This window comes from Ranitomeya variabilis, chromosome 1 (assembly GCF_051348905.1).
Source record: "Ranitomeya variabilis isolate aRanVar5 chromosome 1, aRanVar5.hap1, whole genome shotgun sequence".
NCBI lineage: Eukaryota > Metazoa > Chordata > Amphibia > Anura > Dendrobatidae > Ranitomeya > Ranitomeya variabilis.
This window is the reverse complement of record NC_135232.1, coordinates 52,514,489-52,537,031: the sequence shown is the minus strand read 5'-3', so window position 1 is coordinate 52,537,031 and position 22,543 is coordinate 52,514,489. Positions and strand designations below refer to the sequence as shown.

Below are 22,543 nucleotides of genomic sequence, written 5' to 3'. Positions count from 1 at the left end.
AATAACTTTCAAAAAATAGGAGTGTGAATAGTATATTTTTATCAATGAACAAGGTTCGGAGTGGAAAAAATTAGATATATGCTAGAGAAGAGCAGATCGATCTGCAGAGGATCAAGTTGAGTCGTCATCTCTCCCATCTGTCACTCTCTGCCCCCCAACCCCCCGAGGCCGACCTCCCATGGGCCTTCTCTGTGGTACTTATGTCATTTCTTGAAATGGGTGAACTGTTTTACCATTTTACAGTCACAACAAAATTGATCAATAATTCCATTTCTGTTGTAAAGAAAAGCAACACATTTTCTATTTATTTGAAGCTGTGCAATACTTTATTCCTCCGCTAGGGGGCAGCAGTGGATAAAATAATATAAATTGGGAAAATTAACCTCCTCAAACCCCATGACATGTGTTCATCATGTAGGGGGTGCAGACGTATGCTGAGCCCGCTTCCATGTGCATTATGATCGCAGTCGCAGAGCAATTATACCCATGCGGGAGAGGGGCCAGTTTCACCTGGATATCCTTCCTCAGACACACATTCCCACTTTGTGCTGCAATGCAGATGCCAGCTGCAGACAGCAGCCTGCCAGTGATGCGCCGGCACATGTCAGTGACATCATGTGCTGCCTATTCTGGCATGCTGAAGTCAGCTGCTGGCTCCTGTGCCAACTACAGAAGATGACGCCACGCAGCATGGGGGCAGGGGAACGTGAGTAGAACATTTTTTTTTAAATAGACATTACACTAGAAATGGGGATATTATTCCAGGATGGGCTACATTATACCAGAATTAGGGGCAAGTTGCCAGGATGGGCGACATTATACCAGGATGAGAGATATTATACCAGGATGGGAGATATTATACCAGGATGGAAGATACGATACCAGAAAGGGGCTCACGATTGGGGACGGCTTAGATGTAAGGAGGAAGACCAGGCTGCAAGTACCTGTAGTGAGCCGTGTCCGGAACTGCCGAGGCTGCATCCCCTGTTTCTTGGGGGAAGGAATAGGGGACCGGACAGGCCCCATGACCCAAGAAGAGGGTGCGTATTTAGAGAGGGAACCTGGCTGGAAACCCAGGGCCCCCAGAAGAAGTAAAGGGCGAAACGTGCGTCGGGGTGAAGGGGGATACCGGCAGACCACCATCACTTCTTTTTCATGCTATATGATACAAGCTCATGTCCCTTTCCTAACCTATGTACCACACAGGTTATATTTAGGCAGCTTTGCACATACATTTGAGATAGGGAAACCAGTACTGTTGATGCTTTTAGCACATGTTTAACCCCTTCTGGTATTTACCCTTTCTCATTATATCAGGCCTTAATTGATATTCATTACATTAGCTATACTTATACATGCGGAGCATGATGTCAAGTGCCCGCCTGTCACGTGACTTCTGATTTCCAGTCGGTGACCCTCAAGCCAGCAGCACACAGTAACGTGGCACAGTAATGATGGCGCTGGGTGCCAGCCAGGTGCAGGTGCTGGGAATCGTGAAGGCGTTGAGCGACGCTCATGGCTTAGCGGTTTTGGGTTTGCTTGCCATTGAACAGTGTTTGCGTGCCACCAGAACGTACAGACAAAAATTATTTAACCATTCAAATGAAGAGCTCAGATATAGCAAGTATCTATAGGACAGCGGATCGAGTATACAATTCAGAGAGAGCACACATCCAATGGCTGCTCTTAATTAAAACACCTGGGGTGCACTTTATCGGAATAGAATATAAATACAACACGGTTTGGCCTTACAGGGTCTTCATCAGGTATTTATACATCATGGGTTTATATTGTCCAGAACTGTACACTCACCTTACTGATCCTAGACACTGCCCGTCTAATAACGCCGGATCCTTCGTCGGTCACCGCACTTTCTCTTCCATCCAGGACGGTAAGTTACCACTGAGGTGGCCAACATGACCCAACAACGGCTATTCAACGGCTGCAGCAGTCACATGTCCGGCAAAGAAACTGGCAGGAAAGCGATCAGCTTAAGTACAGGGACGGTGGGAATAGATAAGGTGATTATGCTGATTTATAAAATATAACACTATGCTCCAAGTTTAGCGGTGAAAATCTCTAAACCAAAAATGTCAAGACTGCAGAAATATCTAGTGTGCATAAGGTCCAAACAACTATCCACCTACGAGTTATGTTGGTTTGGAGAAGGACGGGGAATTTTAATTTAAAAAAATCACAAAGCTTTTGTTCTAATGAGCTGAGCCGGCTGAGGTTCCTTGAATTAGTCCCTTCTCCTTGACAAACACAAGATTGCTCGGCCCAGACAAGTGAACATGTGCACAGGGACGTCGGGAGAGGGGGCTGTCAGCCAAACAAGTTGTCACGAGTGGGTCACATCGTCCTTGGAGAACTGATGCTCCTGCCGTATTCCAACATTTCGTTAATTACATCTTCCGTCACCTCGTGGGTAGATTTGTTGTAGTGGATCATGATGATATTTAGATCTACTCGCCCAATCTCAAGTCTCAACAGGTTCTACAGGATAATAAACTATATGCCAAGTTGGAGAAGTATGTATTCGTTGTACAAGAGGTTCAGTTTTTAGGTTTCTTTGTGTCAGCTGCAGGTTTCTACATGGATCCTGATAAGGTCCTAGAATGGAACCTCCCAGAAAATCTGAAAGCATTACAACGCTTTTTGGGGTTTTCAAATTATTAACCGAAATGTATCTGAAACTTCTCATCTATTGTTAAAACCCTCACTGACATGACTAAGAGAGTTACGGACTTCTCAAGGTGGCTCTACTGCGCTCGGCAGGCCATGGGCGGACACACCGCACGTGCAGCCTGTGCGGCTGCACCGGAGCCCAGAGGCGAAGGGAGGCCCATGCAGGGTGGCTGATAATGAGGGCAATCTGGACCGTAGCCTGGGAGTCCTTCATGTGTTTTTTAGCAAACTCTATGTGGGCTTTCATATGTCTTGCACTAAGGAGAGGCTTCCATCAGACCACTCTGCCATGAAGGCCTGACTGGGGGAGGGCTGCAGTGATAGTTGACTTTGTGGAACTTTCTCCCATCTCCCTACTGCATCTCTGGAGCTCAGCCACAGTGATCTTGGGGTTCTTCTTTACCTCTCTCACCAAGGCTCTTCTCCCATGATTGCTCAGTTAGGCTGGACGGCCAGGTCTAGGAAGACTTCTGGTGGTCCTAAACTTCTTCCATTTAAGGATTATGGAGGCCACTGTGCTCTTAGGAACCTTGAGTACTGCAGAAATTCTTTTGTAACCTTGGCCAGATCTGTGCCTTGCCACAATTCTGTCTCTGAGCTCCTTGGCCAGTTCCTTTGACCTCATGATTCTCATTTGGTCTGACATGCACTGTGAGCTGTGAGGTCTTATATAGACAGGTGTGTGCCTTTCCAAATCAAGTCCTATCAGTATAATTAAACACAGCTGGACTCCAATGAAGGAGTAGAACCATCTCAAGGAGGATCACAAGGAAATGGACAGCACGTGACTTAAATATGAGTGTCTGAGCAAAGGGTCTGAAAACTTATGACCATGTGATATTTCTTTTTTAATAAATTTGCAAAAATTTCTGCATTTGTTTTTTTTTTCAGTCAAGATGGGGTGCAGAATGTACATTAATGTGAAAAAATGAACTTTTTTGAATTTACCAAATGGCTGCAATGAAACAAAGGGTGAAAAAATGTAAAGGGGTCTAAATACTTTCCGTACCCACTGTAGTCCAGTCTTTCATGATGACTTCCAGCCATCACTCGTCTTTGTAGAGGTTGTCGTCCAGGTCTCTGCTGCTCCGCACTTTTCAGCAGATCACCGCAATCCTGAAAAACAACAATGTTACATATATAAGGGAATAGAATAAAAAATGCCGCCAGTGTGTCTCGAATGTAACTATGTGCCCCACTGTGCCCATGAATATATCATTCCCCACAGTGTACCCTGCGCTGCACTGAGAATATACATTAGTGACCAGCGTGTGCCCCCGTTATAAATATACATTCAGGGGTCCCTGATACAACGGATACAGCCGCACTGCTGCAGGAATCCGTCCCCGGCTCGCTGCCCGGCGCCTGCTCTGTGACGCCGGTGGGATGATGATCTCATGGTTGTGCCGCCTGCGTTCTTCAACATGAGCTCAAGTGGAAAAAGGGAAAGCAGCAATTGGAGCCACATGGAAGAGTCAGGGGGATACTGATATTTTATTGCTTTACTATGCAGAGTGCCTCATTAATTATTATTCACAGTGACCCTCCATCCTGGGACTGAGAAGTGTCCGTACATTTGTCACCGCGCCTGGTGTCCTCCCTTTGTCTCCCACAGTCTCCTCCGCTCAGATCAGTGTTCTGGTCCAGATCCAAGATGGCCACCACAATGGCGTAGGGAGGGGGGCAGTGAGTCCAAAGCTCCCATCAGACAATGCCCATCAGAAAGAAGAGGTCGGACATTTATTCACTATGAGCGCTCTTGTAAGGAGGATAGAGACTGGTTTATGCCCCACACTCCCTGCACGTGTTCCTGAAAAGCTAGTACAATTGATATGGTAAATGTCTGATATATTTTATATTTCTTATAATATTGTCATATTGCGTATATATATTATTTCAAATGTTTGATAATGCTGCTCTAATGAATAATGTAATGTACATACATTTCTTATGTCGATGTGTAGGGAAGGAATTAGATTATTCCACTAGAGGGGGCACAATAGGATAAGATAGGATTTAGTTAGGAGGGGCCAACTGGGTGTAAGTTAGAGAGAGCCAGGGCAGTTGTGTCCCACAACGTTAAAGCAAGGACCCCAGCCGTCCAGGGACTATGGGCTGAAGGTCACTTGGTAGTGGTGGAATACAGGGCAGCATAAGGATGGTAGAGGCTAACTTCGGGGGAACAATCCCAAATGTCTGGAGCGAAACGGACAGGGGATTCCTGAAGCAGGTTGAACTGGCCAGTCATGGAGCTGCGGTACCGAAGGCGACGGTATGACCCTGTGATATTCCTGGAGTAGTGAGGGACAGCACAGGTAAAGGAAAAGTTGTACTTTATGGAGAATCTTGTGCTGCTTTTGTGATGAAACTGGACGCAATGTGTAAAGAACTGAGTAAAGTTAATTTGTTGGAACGGGATATGGACTCTGACTGTCATTGTGTGATGTTCAAAAAAAGAAAGCCCCAGCAGACCGGAGTGGACTTTGATGTGCAAGTAAGTGAATCAGCAAGTGCACAACAGAAGGGACAATGTATTTATGTGACTGGGGGCCGGGGTGTACTATTACTACCACCCTCAGCCACGACTACCTCCCTGGCCCGTTACACTCTACTGACCAATCATATTTATCATCGGCCTACAAGATCCTGTCCTGGAATGCGCTGGGATCTATGACCAAAGGCCACGGGGGGATCGGGCCCCTCATGGTGGTGCAGATCACACTCATTATAATCCGCCACACATAGAAGATACATAAGATAAGAATGGCCCCTTATGTGTTAGGGGCTGGCGGGGTCCTTTACAGCGGCTCTCCCACTAGTTCACCCTTCTTTCCTCTACTCCATTTTCCATTGATTATTTCAGCAAGATATTTTGAAATATAAAAATTAAAAACACAAAAATATGTATTTTTTATTTTATTAAAAATTGCTTTAATAAAAAAAAAAAAAGAACATTATTGACATTGCAGAGAGCAAACAGACCAAACTATAAAACTGCATGTAGAGTAGCTGCGGAGACACCATCACGTGTTTCTCAACGCAAGCAGTGAATGGCCAGGTCTTTACCCAGGAAGGAACAACCACGGGAAGGGCAGCATCCAATAAAGGAAAACATCCAATACAGGAAAACCACCTATGCCAAGCATGGTATCCATCCACAGACAGCTGTTTCAGGGTTTTTGCCCCTCATCAGTGTGGAGTAGGAATCTGGCTATTAGGAGCAGTGACTAGTACAAAGGCTGTAAAGGCACAGATGATTGGCCTCGGGGAGACCAAAACATCCAACACCGCGGAGACACCATCACGTGTTTCTCAACGCAGTGATCCAGAACACTGACCCCATCCCTTATGGGAAATATGCAAATGCATGTAGAGTAGCTGCGTTGGGAAACACGTGATGGTGTCTCCGCGGTGTTGGATGTTTTGGTCTCCCCGAGGCCAATCATCTGTGCCTTTACAAACTATAAAACTGTCACATGATTTATTCGGCAAGATAAACAACATTAAAAATATAATAATAATAAAAATAAAAAATAATAATAAACTGCAACATAAATGTTGGCAATAAAAAAAGTATTAAATTATGAAATAAAAATCAATTCCTGGGGTTTTGGGGGGAAGAAAATGATAAAAAAAAACACAATTATGACATTGTTCAGACATTGTTTAGTAGTATAAATGACCTCACAATATGATTCTGCTCATTAGTCCGATTACGACAATACCAAACGTGCAGTTTTTTTTATTATTTAGTGGTGAAAATAAATCTGAAATTTGCAACAACAAAAAAATTGAGGGGGTATTGTCACCATTTTCTGAGACCTATAAGGGTTTATTCTAAGTCGACGGAGCTGAATGATGACTTATTTTTTGCAGGACAAGACAACCTTTTTATTGTTACCATACTGGGTTACATGTGACATTTTGATTACAAACAAACAAACATGAAGTTGGCTTTTTTTTTTTCCGATATTTACCTATCGGGTTAATTATCCAATGCTGACCCCTCTAGGTCAGCACGGCCCCCCCGTCACCTGTATATACAGTACAGACCAAAAGTTTGGACACACCTTCTCATTTAAAGATTTTACTGTATTTTCATGACTATGAAAATTGTAAATTCACACTGAAGGCATCAAAACTATGAATTAACACATGTGGAATTATATACTTACCAAAAAAGTGTGAAACAACTGAAATTATGTCTTATATTCTAGGTTCTTCAAAGTAGCCACCTTTTCCTTTGACGACTGCTTTGCACACTCTTGGCATTCTCTTGATGAGCTTCAAGAGGTAGTCACCGGAAATGGTTTTCACTTCACAGGTGTGCCCTGTCAGGTTTAATAAGTGGGATTTCTTGCCTTATAAATGGGGTTGGGACCATCAGTTGTGTTGTGCATTAGTCTGGTGGATACACAGCTGATAGTCCTACTGAATAGACTGTTAGAATTTGTATTATGGCAAGAAAAAAGCAGCTAAGTAAAGAAAAACGAGTGGCCATCATTACTTTAAGAAATGGAGGTCAGTCAGTCCGAAAAATTGGGCAAACTTTGAAAGTGTCCCCAAGTGCAGTGGCAAAAACCATCAAGCGCTACAAAGAAATTGGCTCACATGAGGACCGCCCCAGGATAGGAAGACCAAGAGTCACCTCTGCTTCTGAGGATAAGTTTATCCGAGTCACCAGCCTCAGAAATCGCAGGTTAACAGCATCTCAGATTACAGACCAGGTCAATGCCACACAGAGTTCTAGCAGCAGACACATCTCTACAACAACTGTTAAGAGGAGACTTTGTGCAGCAGGCCTTCATGGTAAAATAGGTGCTAGGAAACCATTGCTAAGGACAGGCAACAAGCAGAAGAGACTTGTTTGGGCTAAAGAACACAAGGAATGGACATTAGACCAGTGGAAATCTGTGCTTTGGTCTGATGAGTCTAAATTTGAGATCTTTGGTTCCGACCGTGTCTTTGTGCGACGCAGAAAAGGTGAACGGATGGACTCTACATGCCTGGTTCCCACCGTGAAGCATGGAGGAGGAGGTGTGATGGTGTGGGGGTGCTTTGCTGGTGACACTGTTGGGGATTTATTCAAAATTAAAGGCATAATGAACCAGCATGGCTACCACAGCATCTTGCAGCAGCATGCTATTCCATCCGGTTTGCGTTTAGTTTGACCATCATTTATTTTTCAACAGGACAATGATCCCAAACACACCTCCAGGCTGTGTAAGGGCTATTTGACCAAGGAGGAGAGTGATGGGGTGCTACCCCAGATGACCTGGCCTCCACAGTCACCAGACCTGAACCCAATCGAGATGGTTTGGGGTGAGCTGGTCCGCAGAGTGAAGGCAAAAGGGCCAACAAGTGCTAAGCATCTCTGGGAACTCCTTCAAGATTGTTGGAAGACCATTCCCGGTGACTACCTCTTGAAGCTCAACAACAAAATGCCAAGAGTGTACAAAGCAGTCATCAAAGCAAAAGGTGGCTACTTTGAAGAACCTCGAATATAAGACATATTTTCAGTTGTTTCACACTTTTTTGGTAAGTATATAATTCCACATGTGTTAATTCATAGTTTTGATGTCTTCAGTGTGAATGTACAATTTTCAGTCATGAAAATACAGAAACATCTTTAAATGAGGTGTGTCCAAACTTTCGGTCTGTACTGTATATATATATATATATATATAGATATAACTCCTCTATACTATATACACGGCCCCCATCACCTGTATATATATATATATATATATATATATTCCTCTATACTATATACACGGTCAGAGCTCACACACCACAACACGCTCCGCTGCGGCTCCACAAGCAGAGCGCACCTGGCTGCACACACACCTGCTCCGGTCACTGCTGTGAGCGCTCATATCGCTGCTGGCTCTGGTGATTAGGATTTCTCCCCCGTTTCCTAAGACATGAACGAGGGCAGGAGGACATTGTTTTATATTGTAAGGAATCTGATTTCTCCTTTCCTCCCAGTTTTCTCCTGACATGAGATGACCCCACATGTATTGTACGATAATCTGTGAATATGTGGGGGGATCTGCTCCTCACACCCACATCAGTCCCCCACGTCTGAGCTCTGCCTTACAGGGGTCTTCTGGTCTGTCACATTTATGCTGTATCCATGGAGATGACATCATGGCCGGTACATGCGGATCTCAGCGATGGGACCCTCATGTATCTGGAGGATGAGGCGCTGCTGCTTCTCGTGGGCAGGGGGTCATAATGCCTGTACACGAGGGGTCTTCTGCTATCTCTGGGCTGAGAGCGGCGCCCGTCATGGCCACATTGGGGGATCCACATCTACTACACAAATCCTGTGGAGACGCCATAAATGGGAGAGCAGCAGGTGAGGCAGGATGGAGCCAGCCGCCGGCTCTCTATGTGTTCCGGGCCTAAAAGGCCAAAATACAGATAAGGAGATTGTATAAAATTAGAAAAAAACATTACCAAATATTTCAGATAATTGTGTAACCCAATTAAAATCACGACTCCTAAAGTTCATGAATGGGAGAAATCCACCAAAAAAGTCTGAGGACTCTGGCCCAGTACCCCAACTTTTAGCACTCACGGTATCTACTGAGGATCTTATTGCAGGGGGTCTTTCACATCTTGAGGTTGGTCTATTCATATGTTGGTTATTAGTGAGGAGCGAAACGTGCTGAGATCAGGTGTTATCTGAGCATGCTCGGTGCTAACAGAGTGTCTTCGGCGTGCTCGAAAAATTTGTTTCGAGTCCTCGCGGCTGTTCGACAGCCACAACACCTGCAGTGATTGTCTAGCAGCCGCGATATATTCAGCCGCGGGAATCGCACATATGTTTAGAGCATGCCGAACTCACTTGGTTAGTACCGAGCATGCTCAGGTAACGCCTTATCCCTTCTGTTGAATTGAACAGGAAGAGGAAGTCAGAGATCAGCGATCAGCTTCCTCTTCAATTTGTCCGAAGGCGGAGACAGTGACGGCAGAGCTGATTGGGCGCCAGGGTCACGTGTCATACAACCGCCCGAGAGCCCTGGGGACTCGAGTGCTGAAACCGCGGGAACGGCACCGGCACAGGAGTATAGGCTTTTTTATTAGGGCCAAGAGTGGGAAATGTGAAGGGGTTATCCTAGTAGTGGACTACCCCTTTAATGTTATTTGTATTGAGCACGCTGCCTTCTCTTTTTATCTGAGTTTTATGGGGCGTTTTTAAATGTTTTTCCTTTAGTGTTGTGTATATTGTTAATTGATAACATTTAGATATATTTTTTGGATATTGTTTCTTTGGTACTTAATTAATAAACACCTATCTGAAGCATTTGGTAATGACCCACCCCCGCAACAATGTTGAGAATGACAAAAGTAGATTGTCTTTGTAACGTATAATGTTGGAAAAAGGCACCATATACTGAAAAAGATTACAGGGGGCGCGTATTGGTCACCTGGCTGGCAGGTATACGGTGTATGGAAGCTGCACCTACAAAAAGGACAATATCACTGTTATCTACCACTCGTCGTACTGCATAAAATAGCTTTATTCATCACCGTGACCTAAAAGTCTAAAACATAAAATAGTCAGTATCCGTTCTGTCTAGCAGCCTCCGGAAATAATAGTCACACAATAGATTTACACGTATTTAGGCATCCAGAGTATTTCTGTGTGATCCCATCCCCCGCACAGTCCCATCTAAGTTTCATCATGGCAGTAATAAGCCCTAAAAGAAAATTACAGAAGTGGAAAAGTGGATGAACCTGCACCAAATCTTATCCACGCTTACAGAATTTGACCTGCGGTGCGGATTTTAATTCTACGGCCGTTGATTGATGCTGCGGACTTTACCTTTGCTTTAAAGAAAAAAAAAAAGAAAAGAGGAGGGGGGTATGTAGGCGGTTTTCATTGCTTTGATACATCCAATACAAACTAAGCAGAGGTGTTTACAACTCATTTTGAGTAAAATGCTAGCGGTTTATGTATGCATCTCCCTATGCATATGCTGCGATCTAGCGGTCACGTGCGGATTCTGCTTTTTCTCCAAATGACAGATGAGTGAGAATTGTGACTGTGCTTTTGTATGGTAAAAGGGAGGCCAGAAAGAGCCTCATTGTAGCGAAGGCCTGAAAATCAGGGGGTGCATTTCTTTCATAACCTTTCCCTTAAAGAGACGTTTTCCCAAGCCTCTGCCACTTCTAATTCTTCACATTAGTGGGGGGTGATATGGTTATTTTGAAAATTGGCCATAGTGAAAAATCATTGCAATAGTCCACATCCCCTTTAAGGTCACATATTAAGAGAGTCCACACCGGAGGGGAACACATGAAGGGAGCAAGTGCCCTGGTTTGGAAATGATGACCGTCCATGAGGGGTGCAATATGGGTAGGAATTGTGAAGGACACAAGAGGAGAGACAGAAAAATGCATCAGGTTGCTCAGGCGCCCTGCAACACCATTCACGGCTGTCCTTGTATTTACAGTGTCAGGATGTCCATGCGACCAGCTGCTGCATGACACTTCTCCTAGTCACCGTCTTACTGCCAGCAGCGGGATCCACACTGATCTGACAGTTATCGCCTATCACTCTACATAGACTGGAATACCCATTGAATACTATTTATAAACGTTCCTATTTTACCGAGGTGGAATATTAAAGAGGTTGCCCACCTTTGAGGACATTTCTTTTTTTACTTAAATGCATGTATTTTTTTGGCTAAAATTATATTTGATTGGCTTGGTTTGGCTTTCACAGACTGCAAAATTAATCTTTGACGCGGACTGTGGTCATAAATTAGGAGAAAAAGATAAAAGCTACAAACTCGCTGTCATACAATATGAAAGAACTCACTGATAGATTCTTAGTTAACTCATTCTGCTGCCAGCAATACAGAGTGTAACACAAAAACTATAAATGGTGAAGAGTGCAAAATTATCATTGCAAAAAAAGTCCCCAATGGGGAAGGTGGAGAACACTTAAATGAAACCGCTGCATCCCCCTAATAAGTGACCCTAAAAATGACCACTGTGTCTTATTGTTTGAGCTGCAGGATGTTCCTATTCTAAGGCGTCTGCGGTAAATTCAGAGATGTCCAGCACTTTCCTCTTCCCGATTTGTGCGTCGTCGTCAGATAGTCAATCATTAGTCAGTGCGAAACAAAAAGGACTTTGGTTTAAAGGCAAAATGTCAGCTCTGGGGAATATACTGATGAAGGCGCCCCCTGGCGGATGAAAGAAAAACATCTTCCCCGGTCTGCAGAGTCTTCACCAGCTACATCTCCCCTTGTGCGTTACGTTATGGATCAACCGTTTGGATCGTCCTCAGTGCGGCTTTGGCACGTGACCATCCACGTAAAAGTTTCTAGTTATTTTAGGGAGCGTGAACTCTGCTCCATTCAGTTCTTTAGTGAGGATGATCTGGCATCCGAGTCTGGAGTTTTCTTGGAGCATCGGTGCCATGTCCAACATGTCGTCTTCCCTGAAAAAGCAGAAAGACTGTGAGACGCTTCTGGCTAATGTAGATGGAGTGCAGTTTCACTTATCACCACTAGATGGCGAGGGTACAATGCAAGTCCATGGATAATTCTCACCCCACCATGACCATGAGAAATAAAAGGGATGCCGTGCTGTATCCTGATTAAGGGGCTTCTTGGCCACCTGCCGCAGGGAAAAAGGGATGGTTGCATAGCAGAGTGGCCAAACATTCAAGGTCAGTAGGGGTCTCAGAGACGAGACCCTTAAAGATTAAAGGAGTTGACCACTACTTGCTACCCCCTTCCTAACAGTTCTTCTGGCCAGTCCAACAAAAAACACAAAAAAACAAAAACAATCCTTATCTACCAGACGAGTGCATTTCATCAAATCTCCCAACAGTCAAGTGACCGCTGCAGCCACTGACTGGCTGCAGCATTCACTATTCCATCTGAGCTACGGTGACCAGCTGATCGATGCAAGTCTGGCCTCTGAGGATCAGGTGCAAGCAGCAGCGGCCACTACAGGACAAATGTAGTATTACACCCTGACTTTCCATAATGGCCGACCACGTAAAGATGTCATCCAAGATGAACAGGCGACTGCCCCAGGACCACCCGCCTCTATACCCTAATAATATCCAATCTCTCAGGACAGGGACAAATACAGAAGTGCAAAGGAAAAGTGGAGCGACCAATCAGATTCCAGCTCTTATTTATTGGGAGTTTTAGGTCTACAATGTAAAAAAAAATGCAACTTAAAGGGATTGTCCACGTAAAATAAAAAAAAAAAGAAATAAAAAAAAAAAAGAAAGGGGTCCGTTAATGGGCTTTTCAGGACCACTAGTCCACTTTCTCTCAGAGCTGGCTGGGATACATGTCACCCCCCCTGTATATTAATAGAAGAATTACCTTTCGTCCGGATCGGGGAGTTTATCGTAATGCTCGGTGCTGACGTACACCTGACAGGTGGAACAGGCGAGAGACGACTCACAGGCTCCTGTGTGCGACACAAGGGAGAAGCTACTGGACGAGCGCAGAAAAAAGGGAAAAGAAGCAAAAAAAAGGAGCCGGACCGTGATAAAAGCAGCAGAAACCAGGAATAATAAGGTAAATGCTGCAGTCAGTATGAGGCCGGGTTATTCCCAGCATACCACCATGTCACCTCTGCAAAGGACAATGTGGTGACATAAGAGGGCCCGACTGCTCAGAAAAAAAAAAAAAAAAAAAAAAAGGTAAAAAAGACAGATCATCATATTTACTCCAATATGGCATGAATATAAAAATCAGCTTGTGCCACAAAAAGAAAAAAGTAAAATAAATCAACTCAATTAATGGAAAAAAAACAAAAAATAAAGTTACTGGTATCAGAAAATGGCGACACAAGCTAGTTTTTTTTTTTTTTTTTTTAAATTACTACCGTACATTATTTTTTTTATCCGCTAACTACTGACCTGCAGGATGACGTCACTGGGTAATTTTATTTCCAGCACAATGGATGCCATAAAAACTTTATTTAATTTGAATTAATTTATTTCTATATTTTTTACCAATTTCATCTCATTTTTTTCCCTAATTTTTCCACTACCGTACATTATACGATAAAGCAGACTGCGTCATTCAAATCTACGACCAGTTCTGAAAAAAGAAAAAAAAACTGGAAAAAGAAACTCAGTACACAGTATAATTTCCAAACAGTAATCCACACACAGCCTTTTTATGGTATAATGGGCCCCAAATAGTCCTCCATAAAGTATAATGGGCCCCACATAGTGCTCCATACAGTATAATGGGCCCCACATAGTCCTCCATACAGTACAATGGCCCCATATAGTGCTCTATACAGTATAATGGGCCCCATATAGTGCTCTATACAGTACAATGGCCTCACATAGTGTTCCATACAGTATAATGGGCCCCACATAGTCCTCCATACAGTATAATGGGCCCCACATAGTGCTCCATACAGTATAATGGCCACACAGTGCTCCATACAGTGTAATGGGCCCCACATAATGCTCCATACAGTATAATGGCCCCACATAGTCCTCCATACAGTAGAATGGCCCCATATAGTGCTCTATACAGTATAATGGCACCATATAGTGCTCTATACAGTATAATGGGTCCCACAGTCTTCCACACAGTATAATGGGCCCCACATAGTCCTCCATACAGTATAATGGCCTCACATAGTGCTTCATACAGTATAATGGGCCCCACATAGTCCTCCATACAGTATAATGGCCCCATATTTCGTTCCAAATAATATAATGAGCCCCACATAGTTCCCCATACACTATAATGGGTCCCACATAGTCCTCCATATAGTATAATGGGCCCCACATAGTCCTCCATGCAGTATAATTGGCCTCACATAGTGCTCCATACAGTATAATGGGCCCCACATAGTCCTCCATACAGTATAATGGCCCCATATATCGTTCCATATAGTATAATGGGCCCCACATAGTTCTCCATACAATATAATGGGTCCCACATAGTCCTCCATACAGTATAATGGGCCCCACATAGTCCTCCATACAGTATAATGGCCTCACATAGTGCTCCATACAGTATAATGGGCCCCATATAGTGCTCAATACAGTACAAAGGCCCCACATAGTGCTCCATACAGTATAATGGGCCCCACATAGTGCTCCATACAGTATAATGGCCTCACATAGTGCTCCATACAGTATAATGGGCCCCACATAGTCCTTCATACAGTATAATGGCCTCACACAGTGCTCCATACAGTATAATGACCCCTATATAGTGCTCTATACAGTATAATGGGCCACACATAGTGCTCCATGCAGTATAATGGGCCACACATAGTGCTCCTTACAGTATAATGGCCCCACATAGTGCTCCTTACAGTATAATGGCCCCACATAGTGCTCCATACAGTATAATGGCCTCACATAGTGCTCCATACAGTATAATGGGCCCCACATAGTCCTTCATACAGTATAATGGCCTCACACAGTGCTCCATACAGTATAATGACCCCTATATAGTGCTCTATACAGTATAATGGACCTATATAGTGCTCCATACAGTATAATGGACCCTATATAGTTCTCCATACAGTATAATGGACCCTATATAGTGCTCCATACAGTATAATGGGCCCCAAATAGGGCTCCATACAGTATAATGGACCCTATATAGTGCTCCATACAGTATAATGGCCCCAAATAGGGCTCCATACAGTATAATGGGCCAAAATAGTGCTCCATACTGTATAATAAGCCCATATATTAGCATCCTCAACAATCAGAACCTCCCACTCCCGTCTCCAAGACTTTACACGTGCTGCGCCGATTCTTTGGAATGCACTACCTAGGTTAATACGATTAATCCCCAATCCCCACAGTTTTAAGCGTGCCCTAAAAACGCATTTGTTCAGACTGGCCTACCGCCTCAACGCATTAACCTAACTATCCCTGTGTGGCCTATTAAAAATAGAAAAAAAACAAAACACATAATCAGGTTCCTTGCATCGTGTTCTCATACACTTTATACAGTTAATAGCCTCTGTGTCTGTACTGCTACATACTTAGGCTGTTAACTGGTTCATGCAGCTTTACATGAACACCCGAGCCTTACACTATGGCTGGTCCAAATAACTAAAGCAATTGTTACCATCCACCTCTTGTGTCTCCCCTTTTCCTCATAGATTGTAAGCTTGCGAGCAGCAGGGCCCTCATTCCTCCTGGTATCTGTTTTGAACTGTGATTTCTGTTATGCTGTAATGTCTATTGTCTGTACAAGTCCCCTCTATAAGTTGTAAAGCGCTGCGGAATATGTTGGCGCTATATAAATAAAAATTATTATTATTATTATTATTATTATATATTGCTCCATACAGTATAATAAGTCCATATATTGCTCCACACTGTAAAATAGGTACACATAGTGCTACATACAGAATAATAGCCCCATATAGTGCTCCATATAGTATAATGGCCTCACTTGAAAAAAAAAAATACTCACCTCACCTCTGCCCGTTCCCCCGCTGCTCCGGACTCTTCATGGTGTCATAGAACAGAAGTGAATGATCTGTCTCAGACTATGGGAATGTTCCTGTATTCTGGAAGAATAATGACGACCTTAGTCCGCCCCAGTTCTGGTGGAGAGTGACATGTTTTATACGTACCTTCCAAGTCAATGCCGTACCTATGAGCAAGGTATAAGACACTTTCCCCGATCTTCCCTTTCACAGGGATTCTACTGCCTTCCCGGTCTATGAACAAGACATCCACCCTGTGGGGACACAGTATACGGAATATCAAGACTTAAACATACAAAGTTACAACTTGGTCAATACTTTAAGGATCCCGAGTTTCATCGCATTTTATACTCCATCTCCAGAGCTGAATTCATAATTCTGCTGACTTCTTAAGACTCCAGGGATGGCACCTGGCATATGTTTCATGTGTCGCTGCCGTGATTATCCTTAATAACTAAAGACCAGTAACAGAATGTAGAGTCTGGATGCCAAAGGTGGGATGCGGACTCCCCTAATAAATGTACAGAAGCCTTTAAGACATTTAAGGGGGTTGTTCACCCATTATTTTTTTTCATTTTGTAAACATCCAGAATGGCCTAAAATACTAACATATAATGGCTTTAATAACCCCCCGCGGCTCCTCTTCCATTGCTGTCCCGATCTCCAGACGGTCTCCATACTTCCCAATGGGCAGGTGACAGATATACCGCTGTGGTCAGTGATTGGGTGCAGCGGTCACAATCCTATCCTGAACCAACAACTTAAAAAAAGCGGTGATAAATTCTCTTTATGTTAACTAATTCTGGGTGGTTAAAGAAAAAGTTAATAAATCTGGATGGCGCAGATTCCAGGCCCTTATTAAAGGAGCACATGAACCAATACCAGAGCACCATTCCTCTACCGTTCCTCAGTTATTAATCCTGGGAATCTAAACTAAACCAACTATTACTATTCCTCCTGACCATTTTATTTTTATTTTTTTTTACTTACGTCTCCTCTTTGGGCTCTTTTGCTGCTCCTTCTTCGTCCGCCTGGGAGTCGGCTAAAGAGAAAATAACTTGGGTTAAAATAAGTTCTAAAATGCAGAATGATATCACAATGAGACGGATCCTTTTATTCAGTACGTATAATAAATATGAGAACACGTCTGCACTTAAAATTGGGTCAGAAAACTAGTAGCAGAAAATATTCTACCTGACTGACAACTGACAGGGTCGGGCCTGGGAGAGAATGGACCTAGGGGGTCACTACTGGATTTGGCTTAGACTAAAGAGATGGGGGACTGCCCGTTCCGAGGGGATGGATTGCTGCGATCAGACATTTGTGATCATGGATTTTCTTACATGTAGTAAACCCTCATTTAAAAATTCGTTCTCATCTAATAAAGCTACAGGACTTGTCCGGTGAAAACAAGTTCTCTCCTAAATGCGGGATAGGTGATCACTTACTGATTGCCGGGACTCACATCGATTGGCAGAACGGGGGACTTTCATACCACTAACATGGAGCAGTGCACACGCCCACCCGCCTCTCCATTAATTCCCCGCGGGGCTGCCGAGCGCTGGTGGCTCCCAGGACGTCGGACCCCTCACGAATTACACACTGATGGATTATCCTCAGATCCTAATGCTCAGTAATACAAATCTCACCTGTGGTCTGATACGTTCTGCCTCCGTGCGCATCGCTCTGCAGATTCCTTGGACTGTGCTGCCTAAACCCTGCGGAGACCTGGGACGTCCTCCACGCTCCATTATTCCTGTAGCACCAGGACGTCACACACACGGCTCTAATGCCTCTTCTTATCAGGGAGACGGCCATGTGCCTGACACATCTGGGGAACAAACAGGTGAATGTCCTGATCCAGACCGTCCACAAATCCCGATGTGAAACAAAAAATACACTACTGGAAGATATAAATGATTATAGATCATTACATTACTGTACTGATCCTGAGTTACATCCTGTATTATACCCCAGAGCTGCACTCACTATTCTGCTGGTGCAATCACTGTGTACATACATTACATTACTGATCCGGAGTTACATCCTGTATTATACCCCAGAGCTGCACTCACTATTCTGCTGGTGCAGTCACTGTGTACATACATTACATTACTGATCCTGTACTGATCCTGTATTATACTCCAGAGCTGCACTCACTATTCTGCTGGTGCAGTCACTGTGCACATACATTACATTACTGATCCTGAGTTACATCCTGTATTATACACCAGTGCTGCACTCACTATTCTGCTGGTGCAGTCACTGTGTACATACATTACATTACTGATCTGTACTGATCCTGTATTATACCCCAGAGCTGCACTCACTATTCTGCTGGTGCAATCACTGTGTACATACATTACATTACTGATCCGGAGTTACATCCTGTATTATACCCCAGAGCTGCACTCACTATTCTGCTGGTGCAGTCACTGTGTACATACATTACATTACTGATCCGGAGTTACATCCTGTATTATACACCAGTGCTGCACTCACTATTCTGCTGGTGCAGTCACTGTGTACATACATTACATTACTGATCCTGAGTTACATCCTGTATTATACCCCAGAGCTGCACTCACTATTCTGCTGGTGCAGTCACTGTGTACATACATTACATTACTGATCTGTACTGATCCTGTATTATACCCCAGAGCTGCACTCACTATTCTGCTGGTGCAATCACTGTGTACATACATTACATTACTGATCCGGAGTTACATCCTGTATTATACCCCAGAGCTGCACTCACTATTCTGCTGGTGCAGTCACTGTGTACATACATTACATTACTGATCCTGTACTGATCGTGTATTATACTCCAGAGCTGCACTCACTATTCTGCTGGTGCAGTCACTGTGCACATACATTACATTACTGATCCTGAGTTACATCCTGTATTATACCCCAGAGCTGCACTCAGAATTAATAAAGAATACGTAATACAATACACATTATATGGAGAGAAGTTTGGGTCTGCATGTGTTTGAATTCATGTTTTACAATAATTCACATTGCCCCCCCATCACCTGTGAGTGATATTATTAAGAAGTGGAAGTAACCGCAGCAACTCAGCCACGAAGTGGAGACCCCGTAACCTTCCATTGAGAGGGCGAGTGTTGAGGAGCAGAGGGCAGAAGAGTCACCAATGCTGACTCCATAACTGCAGAGTCCAGACCTCCTCTGGTATAACACCAGCACAAAAACTGCGCCCTGCCTGGAGCTTCATGGCCGAGCAGCTGCATGCAGCCGCACATCACCAAGCACAATGCGGAGCACAAGATGGAGTGGTGTAAAGCCGCCACCACTGGATTCTGGAGGAGACGTCTTCTGTGCAGTGACGGATCACATTTCTCTGTCTGGCGTCTTATGGAGGGGTCTGGGTTTGGTGATTCCAGAACGTTACCTCGACTGCACTGTGCCCGCTGTACAGTTGGTGGAGGAGGATAATGCTAGGGGCTGTTATCAGGGGGCGGCCGAGGCCTCTTAGCTCCAGTGATAGCATAAGACATTGTGGACAATTGTAGCCTCCAGCTTTGTGGGAACAGTTTGGGGAAAACTCTTTTCTATCCCCCATGACGGTGCCCAGTGCACAAGGTCCATACAGACATGGAGGGAAGCACATGAGCGGCCGCACAGAGCCCGGACCTCAGCCCCATCCTATAATGGAGGTTGTGACCCCGGCCTCCCCCCGGTATCAGGGGCTGACCTCACTAATATCAGGGGCTGACCTCACCAATATCAGGGGCTGACCTCACTAATAACAGGGGCTGACCTCACTAATAACAGGGGCTGACCTCACTAATAACAGGGGCTGACCTCACTAATAACAGGGGCTGACCTCACTAATAACAGGGGCTGACCTCACTAATAACAGGGGCTGACCTCACTAATAACAAGGGCTGACCTCACTAATAACAGGGGCTGACCTCACTAATAACAGGGGCTGACCTCACTAATAACAGGGGCTGACCTCACTAATAACAGGGGCTGACCTCACTAATAACAGGGGCTGACCTCACTAATAACAGGGGCTGACCTCACTAATATCAGGGGCTGACCTCACTAATAACAGGGGCTGACCTCACTAATAACAGGGGCTGACCTCACTAATAACAGGGGCTGACCTCACTAATATCAGGGGCTGACCTCACTAATAACAGGGGCTGACCTCGCTAATAACAGGGGCTGACCTCGCTAATAACAGGGGCTGACCTCGCTAATATCAGGGGCTGACCTCGCTAATATCAGGGGCTGACCTCACCAATATCAGGGGCTGACCTCACCAATATCAGGGGCTGACCTCGCTAATATCAGGGGCTGACCTCACCAATATCAGGGGCTGACCTCACCAATATCAGGGGCTGACCTCACCAATATCAGGGGCTGACCTCACTAATAACAGGGGCTGACCTCACTAATAACAGGGGCTGACCTCACCAATATCAGGGGCTGACCTCGCTAATATCAGGGGCTGACCTCTCTAATAACAGGGGCTGACCTCACTAATAACAGGGGCTGACCCCACTAATAACAGGGGCTGACCTCACCAATATCAGGGGCTGACCTCGCTAATATCAGGGGCTGACCTCACCAATATTAGGGGCTGACCTCACCAATATCAGGGGCTGACCTCACCAATATCAGGGGCTGACCTCACTAATATCAGGGGCTGACCTCACCAATATCAGGGGCTGACCTCACCAATATCAGGGGCTGACCTCACCAATATCAGGGGCTGACCTCACCAATATCAGGGGCTGACCTCACTAATAACAGGGGCTGACCTCACTAATAACAGGGGCTGACCTCACTAATAACAGGGGCTGACCTCACTAATAACAGGGGCTGACCTCACTAATAACAAGGGCTGACCTCACTAATAACAGGGGCTGACCTCACTAATAACAGGGGCTGACCTCACTAATAACAGGGGCTGACCTCACTAATAACAGGGGCTGACCTCACTAATATCAGGGGCTGACCTCACTAATAACAGGGGCTGACCTCACCAATATCAGGGGCTGACCTCACTAATAACAGGGGCTGACCCCACTAATATCAGGGGCTGACCTCGCTAATATCAGGGGCTGACCCCACTAATAACAGGGGCTGACCTCACTAATAACAGGGGCTGACCTCACCAATATCAGGGGCTGGCCTCACCAATATCAGGGGCTGACCTCACTAATATCAGGGGCTGGCCTCACTAATATCAGGGGCTGACCTCACTAATATCAGGGGCTGACCTCACTAATAACAGGGGCTGGCCTCACTAATATCAGGGGCTGACCTCACCAATATCAGGGGCTGACCTCACTAATATCAGGGGCTGACCTCACCAATATCAGGGGCTGACCTCACTAATATCAGGGGCTGACCTCACTAATATCAGGGGCTGACCTCACTAATATCAGGGGCTGGCCTCACCAATATCAGGGGCTGACCTCACTAATATCAGGGGCTGACCTCACTAATATCAGGGGCTGACCTCACTAATATCAGGGGCTGGCCTCACCAATATCAGGGGCTGACCTCACTAATATCAGGGGCTGACCTCACTAATATCAGGGGCTGACCTCACTAATATCAGGGGCGGACCTCACTAATAACAGGGGCTGACCTCACTAATATCAGGGGCTGACCTCACTAATAACAGGGGCTGACCTCACCAATATCAGGGGCTGACCTCACTAATATCAGGGGCTGACCTCACTAATATCAGGGGCTGACCTCACTAATATCAGGGGCTGGCCTCACCAATATCAGGGGCTGACCTCACTAATATCAGGGGCTGACCTCACTAATAACAGGGGCTGACCTCACTAATGCTCAGATATTCCCACAGACTCCCCCCAAACCTTGTAGAAATCCTCCCAGCAGAGGCCAGGCCTCCACAGTGATGTCTCTGGTGCATGGGTCAGACAGTCTTTAGTATTTTTCATTCTTAAACTAAAACTTTATTTTTCCTTCTACGAACACCCCCAAAACTCGACATCGTCACGTGACCTGAGGTGCAGACCCGGCAGCAGGCGGAAGTGCGGTCACGTGACTCTGCAGTGACCCGCTCACTGTTCAATGGTCACTCTATAGCCAGGGAAAGGGACACAGCGCTCGCAGGGTGCAGCCCCGTCCTGACTGCAGACAATGACGTACAACACGTGAAAAGGTTCTCAGACCCATAACATACAGCACACTCACCCAGGAATCACTTCCGGTTGGGTACTTTGCCTCCTCCAATATGGCGCTTCCGTCCTTCCACGACGTACACGTCATCCAAAAACGTATCGTCTTCCTGGACGGTTAATACCATAGAGTTGAAGACAGTCGTCCCTGAATGCCCTTTGTGGCGGAAGGTCCTCCGGCCCGCCCGCTTACT

At 45.1% G+C, this 22,543-nt stretch overlaps 1 protein-coding gene across 2 annotated transcripts; it reads right to left on the bottom strand.

Annotated features, from left to right (window-relative positions):
* Nucleotides 1-10,188: 10,188 nt before the first annotated feature.
* On the bottom strand, nucleotides 10,189-22,526 carry FDX2 (ferredoxin 2). Of its 2 annotated transcripts, none has more exons than XM_077283789.1 (6): nucleotides 22,366-22,483; nucleotides 17,808-18,061; nucleotides 17,149-17,200; nucleotides 16,306-16,412; nucleotides 13,053-13,140; nucleotides 10,189-12,148 (listed from the first exon to the last, which is right to left on the bottom strand). In XM_077283789.1, exons 2-6 carry the CDS (start codon nucleotides 17,974-17,976, stop codon nucleotides 11,992-11,994), a joined length of 573 nt encoding a protein of 190 aa, XP_077139904.1. In that variant the 5' UTR covers nucleotides 17,977-18,061; nucleotides 22,366-22,483; the 3' UTR covers nucleotides 10,189-11,991. The 2 variants fall into 2 exon arrangements, with proteins under 2 accessions (XP_077139904.1, XP_077139895.1); XM_077283780.1 differs by having other exon boundaries at nucleotides 10,199-12,148; nucleotides 17,808-17,989; nucleotides 22,366-22,526.
* Nucleotides 22,527-22,543: the final 17 nt, after the last annotated feature.